The sequence below is a fragment of the Octopus bimaculoides genome, chromosome 23 (assembly GCF_001194135.2).
Source record: "Octopus bimaculoides isolate UCB-OBI-ISO-001 chromosome 23, ASM119413v2, whole genome shotgun sequence".
Lineage (NCBI taxonomy): Eukaryota > Metazoa > Mollusca > Cephalopoda > Octopoda > Octopodidae > Octopus > Octopus bimaculoides.
The window spans coordinates 33,200,089-33,207,618 of NC_069003.1; the positions used below are offsets into that span (position 1 = coordinate 33,200,089).

The following is a 7,530-nucleotide window of genomic DNA, read 5'->3' on the forward strand; positions in this document are numbered from 1 at the left end:
AAAAGAAAGAAAAGAAATTAGGTAGAAATAAAAGAATAAAAAAAAAACTGGCTTATTCTTGCCTTCTTCTCTTTCTTCCTCTTTTTCGTCTCCTCCACCACCACACCACCCTCTTCCCCCTCCCCTTCCGCTCCTTTTTCACCTGTTCCTCTTCTCTCCTTTTCTCCTTTCTCTCCTCTTCTTCTTCTTCTTCTTCTTCCCCTTCCTCCTCGTTCCCTTCCTTTTTATATTTTTCTTCCTTGTTTTTCTCTTTTCCTTTTATCCTCTTCCTTTGTCATCATCATCATCATCGCCATCGTCGTTTTCTCTCTACTCCCACCTCTCCCACTCCTTGCTCCATTACTTACGGGTCATATTGCTTACACCCCCCTCCCCCACACAGTCTGACCTTTCTCTCTCTCTACGCACACACACTCACACGCACACACTCATGCAAACAACACATAGGCATGCACACATACGCACGCACGCACACACACACACATAGGCACACGCACACGCGCGCGCACACGCGCGCGCACCCATACATACCACAAGACTCCAGACAACACCACACACACACACACACACACACACACTCATACACATTCATGCTCACACCCACACACTCGTACACACACATATACGCACACACACACACACACACATACACACGCACATACACACGCACATACACACATAGACACACACGCATGCACGCACACAGACACACACATAGATAGACCTCCCCCCCAAACACACACACGGTTATAGTCTGTAAAAAATAAGAGCGTACGGTCCCTCATCCTGTTGTTCGGTAGACGGTTGACACAACAGGTGACATCTCTTGGCTAAGGTAACATCGTCGTCGTCTTAGTGGAAACAATCTTTTTTTTAACCTATCTTGAGTGCCTCAACCACAATATTTATTTTAATTCTGGGCCTCACAACCACCAACAGCAACAACAACAACTACCACACACATTACTACTACTACTACTACTACTACTACTACCACTAACACCACCACCAACTCTACTACAACCACCACCACCACCACCACCACCACCAACAACAACACTATTACCACCACCGCCCCACCAATACCACCACCATCACCAATACCATTACTACTACTATTACTGCTGCTACTACTACTACTACTACTACTACAACCACCACCACCCTACTACTACTACTACTACTACTAAGGCCTCTTCAAGAAGGGTATAACACTGTCACCACAACATCATCACAACGTCACCACTTTACGGTAACAACACCTTACTATTGCCAAAACATCACTATAATACCAGTACCACCAGCACCACCACCTAAACACCACCTCCTTCAACGTAACCCTAACCCTAATTCCCCACCACCGCCACCAATACCACACACACACAAAGAAAACGAAACAAAACGTATATAACAATAGTAAGCATAACAAGAAAGTGACGATGGTTATAAAAGGCTAGGATAACAACAGCAGCCAGTGTTTGTGACCAACCCTTCGAAATCCGGATTAATTTCTCTTTTGTTTGCCTTAAGGAATACACATTCTAGAATAGGAAGACAGTGGATAGCTTCGCTTAGAGACAGAGAAACAGCTTCACAAGTTGACAAGGTACCCCCATTCAGGGGAAGATAAGATTTTTACCTTCACAGGAAAAAAGAGATATATTTATATATATATAGTTTGACAGGAAGATATTGTACACCTCTGCAGTAAGAATTACTCTGTCTCGGAAAGTTAGAGTTTACCTTTCATGGGAAGCATGTACAGACGATATGATTTGGTGAGTATAAAATCCTAGAAAACTCTTTCCCAGCACTTCATCTTGTTTTAACCTTACTACTAACTCCTTTCCTTCTTTTTGTTTTTACACGTTCTCCAATTTTTGCTCCGTCGAGAGGGTTACCTCTCTCACTGGTGGCAATGTCTTCTTTATAACTCGGACTGGTATGGGCAAGTCAAATCATGGGCAAATCAAATCTTCTCTGTGAAGCCGAGATCTCGAAATAAAAGGCAACGAGGGTAAGATGTGACCGGCGTTATTGTTTGTAAGAACGTGGCGCAGGCATGTCCAAAGAACCAGTTTTTGGTAACCTTTTAGAAATGTTATACAGAGAGAGAGAGAGAGAGAGAGAGAAAATATAGTCGCCCTACATTTTGGTTATAATCTGAATGGAAAAAACATTTATCAGATACCTTTTTACTCGATTAAACTTGCATTCAACTCTGTTCTCAGTTGACATTTTAAAGACTTCTCAGACTGACGAAAGGATTTGAAGTTCAAATGGGAAGTGGAATAACTAAACACAACAACACCATCAACAACAACAACAACTACAAGAAGAAGACATTGCCTGACGTTTTGGGTGATACAGGCATCGATATTCCAATAATAGTTATTAGCATTGAAACATTGAATATATTGATGTCAACCAAATATTTTAGAGTAGCTGCCTCCAACCTTTTGTTATTTTTTTTTGCATCACAGATTTGGGGATCAAACGTATAACAAAACACAATAAAGTGTATAATATATGATTTGATTATTCCATGCATATGTATGTTAAATATAATACTTATATAGCACCAACGCACCAACACCGGTTACGGGGGACGTAAACACACTATCACCGGTTATGGGGACGTAAATACACCAGCATCGGTTACGGGGACGTAAAGGCACCAACATCGACTACGGAGACGTAAACACACCAGCAGAGTCTGTAGTAAAAGAAATACACCCAAATGTTTCGCAGTAGAATCGAACGCTCGACCATGTGGTTGCGAAGCGAGCGAATTTCTTAACCATAGGCCTATACAAACATATTTTTCGTTTTTTTTTTATTTCTAGTGCTATTTATTTATTTATTATTCAAAGATGGACGGGAGGGGTTCGATGCAGCTATGGTTTCACTCTAACAATTGCAAAATGATATTCACAGGAAAAGAATCAAAAACGAAAAAATGAACTGGGAATTCTCGAGATCGGGTTGAGTGCAGTTGTTAGTGAGAAGGCCCAGGGAATGAAGAGAATGTGGGTCATGAGAGGAGAAGGAAATGGTGGTGGAGTATCCGTGTCAGTAGGTCAGAGGTTGGGTATATCGGCGAGTGAATTAATGTCGGGTAACTTGGGTAAGTTTTGTTTGAATACGACCGAGGCTGTCTGTGTATGTAGCAACAACGCTGCCCTTCGTGTAGGGGTGTTACTTCATTGTGGATGTAGGATGTCTGTGTCTGTAGCAGAAACATGGCCCTAGGGTTGTTACTCCATTGTGGGTCCGTGACGACTGTGTTTGTAGCAGAAACATGGCCCCCACGTGTAAAGTTATTACTTCATTGTAGGTCCATGATAATTGTGTGCGTAGCAGCAGAAATGCACCACTTATAGGGGCAGTCCTCCATTATGGATTTCATTTGAACTTTGTAGGCATTTAATAGTTGGTGTCTTCAGTCTGTAAAATGCAAGGTCAGTATTTGTGGCACCATCTTGACTATGCCAATGATGTGATTTCGGCAGGAGAGATCATTTGTGATGACGAAGCTTAACATCTGTAACGTTCTAGTTCCCTTGATATATGTAGAACACAAGATTGGCATGACTCCATCGGAGAGTGTTTTTAAGGTCCCTGTTCATGGTATCACCATATATTTTGTGTGAGATGTATAGTTTGTATGAGAATGGTTCTTAGGTATGGAAATTGGTGAGGAATGGAGAATGGTTTAACCTGAGTAGCTGTGGATGTTGACGATTATGACGTGAGGGGACAAAAAGTAAAGATTGTGACAAACCAGAATTAATACCGTGTGGGTCAGAGAGGACCATTTCAGTACAAGTTGGATTAGCGTAATTTGGAGTCAAAATTGGGCCATTTTTTTTTCAAAAGATTTGGGTCAAAGTTAAAAACTTGGAGTGATTCCACTGGTGAATGACATAGGAAAGTTGATCTGGATTTACGAAAGCCATATTGGAGGTCATGTATGTATGTATGTATATATATACACACACACACATATATCTATCCATCCATACATACATACATACATACATACATACATACATACATGCATACATACATATGAATATATCTATCGATCTGTCTGCCGTCTGTGTGTCTCAACTACACATACGCATGCTTGGCTATCAACCTTTTCCTTGCAAAATATTTTATCGATAGGCAGATCGATACATTCACGCGTATGTATGTATGTATGTATGTATGTATGTATGTATGTATTATGTATGCATGTATCAATCTATCTGTGTATAAAATCTTTTACAAGGAAAAGGTGACAGCCAAACGTGCGTATGTGTAGTTGAGCCCAGATTCCGCCGACGTCAACTTTGACGTGCACCCTTTCGGGGTCGATAAAATAAAGTCCCAGTCAAGTACTGGGATCGATAATATCAAATAAGCCCCATCCCCTCAAACACTTCTAGCCTCTTGTCTGAATCAGAAACAATTATCAAGACTGAATCTGCAGAATCGTCTCAGAGTTGTTCAAATGCCTTGTATGAAGTTATGTTTCTTGGCGTTTAGATTTCAAAACCCGGTGAGATCAACTTGGCCTTTCATTCTTCCGAAGTCGATAAATAAAGTACCCAGGAGGTACTGGATCGATTTTATCCATGCTACCCCACCACCAAAAAAAAATTATGTTGCAAGGATTCTGTACCAGAAATTGACGTTTTTATTATTTATATTTTTATTGTTGTCATTACCACCACCACCACCACCACCACCACCACCACCACTAATACCTTCACTAGTGTCACCACCATCACCACTACTGCTAATACCTTCACTACTGCCACCATCACCATCACCACCAACACCACCAACAACAACAACACCTGTCCACACACACATACACGCACACGCGCGCTCAGACATAAACACATACATTAATGATCTGGTCAGTTTGTATAGGCGGGACAATATTTTTTGTGTCCTTCTTAATATACAAAGGTAAGGTGGTCTGATTTGAAAGAAATTGTAAGGTCCGCGCAGCAGTTTTCCCTCGGATCGAATTAAACCTAGTTCTTATTGTTGTTACTGTGTATTGTCAGATTAATGATGGTCGAGCTACGATAAAAGCTGTTTACAATTGTGACAACTCCCATTGTTTCAACAACAGAGCCTATAATTTTTTTAGCACCGTGTACCGCAGGAGAGACAGCCCCAGACTGACTTCAGAAACCGTCGCCTCCTTATTGTAAACCAATATCAAAACATTGGCTGATTACAGGCGACGCCAGCCTCGGCTACAACAAAATATTGTAGAAGGCACGCGCACGCGATGTTACGAGTAAACAAACATTTAGATCAGTTGAAACATGTTTGCGACATTTTCGAGTTGTACAGAGGCTGCATTCACTGCTAACTTACCGCTGAGAAGAGTTCAAGCTTTTAGACCGGTGGTTCTCATCCGGGGTCCATAGAAGATTTTGGGTGGGGGTGGGGGGTGGGATCAATGAACAAATTTTGTTTTAGATATATTTATTGGAAGAAACAGATCAGTTTTTTTTCTTTAACGTTTTTCATAGTTCAACCTACACAAGTTAATGAGTAAATAACGAAATAGGAAGTTTCAAAGAAGTATTTTAGGACTACTTGTTTGCCCCTATATAAGGGTTTCTCAACCAGTTTTACCTAGAATTCCTTCTTTGATTACTGTTTTATTCTGGTGGACCCCATGGCCGTTTGATGTTTAAAAACTAGTTTTATAGAAACTTCTTTCATAATTCCTATTTTGTTTTTTATACATCAACTTGTGTAGGTTGAACAATGTAAAATGTTAGAGAAAGAAACAGCTCTGTTTCTTGCAATACATACCAATAAATACATCTGAAGCAAAATCTTTTCAGGGGCCCTTAAAATACTATTGTGCATCTCTAATTAATTATTTTGTTGCGTGGACCTTCAAAAATCTTATATGGACCCTCAGGTGCCATATGGACTCTCATTGAGAACCATTGCAATAGATCGTTCTAAAACACCTATTTGATATTTTAGGAGCGAAGTCATTTTGAGTTTGAAGGATTGCAGGGGAGTACACGGCACACAATTTGGTTATTGCAGTATTTGAGTATGAAACTTATAGAATAGCTCACATTTAAAACCTGTTTATTAAATGATATTTATAGCTCGCTGGATAGACTTCTCTTTGATGATCCTACTGATAACAGAAGAGTACACTGTCTGTGTGTGTGTGTGTGTGTGTGTCTGTGTAATATAATATAAAAGTGCTCCTGTTGTTAAAAACAAAACAACAATAACAACAAAACAATCGTACTCTATAATTCTCTTGTGTAGGGCCTGAACAAAGCACTGCTTTATGTTAGTTAACATTTCTCGCAGGTTTGTTTCCTGTTTTATGTTCTGCTTATATGCATTTCATTGTTTGTATGAATACAACGTCACACTATACAGACATACATTCGCTGCATTTTTATGATAAAATGGATTCACACGTACATACACAAACACACAACACATACATACTCGCATACACACACCTGTATACGTTTGAGCTTACAAAGAAGAAAAAAGATGAACCAATATATTGGTTCATCTGCTACAATTTGGAAATCTAGATTTTATAATAATTCTCATTCGTTTAAGCATAGAAGAAAAAGTAATTCTACAAATCTAAGTAAATTCATTTGGGATTTAAAAGATAGGAACCTTATGATTTCAAGTGGTCCTTTATTAGTTATGCACCGTGGTACAATATTGGTAATTCTATATGTGATCTTTGCCTTGAAGAAATGCATTACATAATTATTTTAAAATTAACTTTATTGAATGTTAATGGAAACTTTACCATAAGATGTTGCCATAAATTTAGAAAGATATTTAAATATTTCAATTATTAATTATGATAATTAAAAAAAAATATTGTATAATAAGGTTAAATCTTATAAAAGGTTTAATATAATGAGCAAATAGATAAATAATTGTTGTAACGTAAAGTATCTAAGTTTCTATTAATGATAACGTAGAATTCTTATCTTTATTTTTTATTCTTTAATTATCCAGTGACGTCACCGATAGTTGAATACAAAAATAATCTGTTTTAGATTATATTTCTATGTAGATTTCTAATAGTCATGATGTAGAATTCTTGTTTGTTTTATTTTATATATATATATATATATGTTTCATCATCAACTGACGTCACCAATAGTTGAACGACTTTTGTTAAATATGTTTATTTTTTATTTTATTTTTATAAAACATTTTCGTTATCCAGTGACGTCATTATTAGTCAACCAAAGGATTGTCTTAGGCTAGATTCAATTTAGGCGTTCTTTTGGTTAACGTTTATAAACCGGTAGCTTTTCAGGTGTTCAATTAGAATTTCACTAATTTTAGATAGCCTTGATAACGTTGTATTAACATATACTTACATTAAGTTTAATGATATTTTCTATATATATATGTACTTGTATGTACGTGTGTGTGTGTATATATATATATATATATATATATATGTGTGTGTGTGTGTGTGTGTGTGTGTGTGTGTGTGTGTGT

At 38.2% G+C, this 7,530-nt stretch overlaps 1 protein-coding gene across 2 annotated transcripts in view; it reads left to right on the top strand.

Annotated features, from left to right (window-relative positions):
* The first annotated feature begins 1,176 nt into the window (after positions 1 to 1,176).
* Positions 1,177 to 7,530, top strand: part of LOC106875178 (uncharacterized) — a 60,305-nt gene continuing 53,951 nt past the window's right edge. Inside the window, exon 1 of one of the 2 annotated variants that reach the window (XM_052975975.1) lies at positions 1,177 to 1,778. Coding sequence is in view for 1 of the 2 variants with exons in the window: in XM_052975976.1 (XP_052831936.1) it covers positions 1,749 to 1,778 (30 nt within the window). In the remaining variant the exon portion in view is untranslated. The remainder of the gene's footprint in view (positions 1,779 to 7,530) is intronic. The other variant, XM_052975976.1, reaches the window with a different exon arrangement.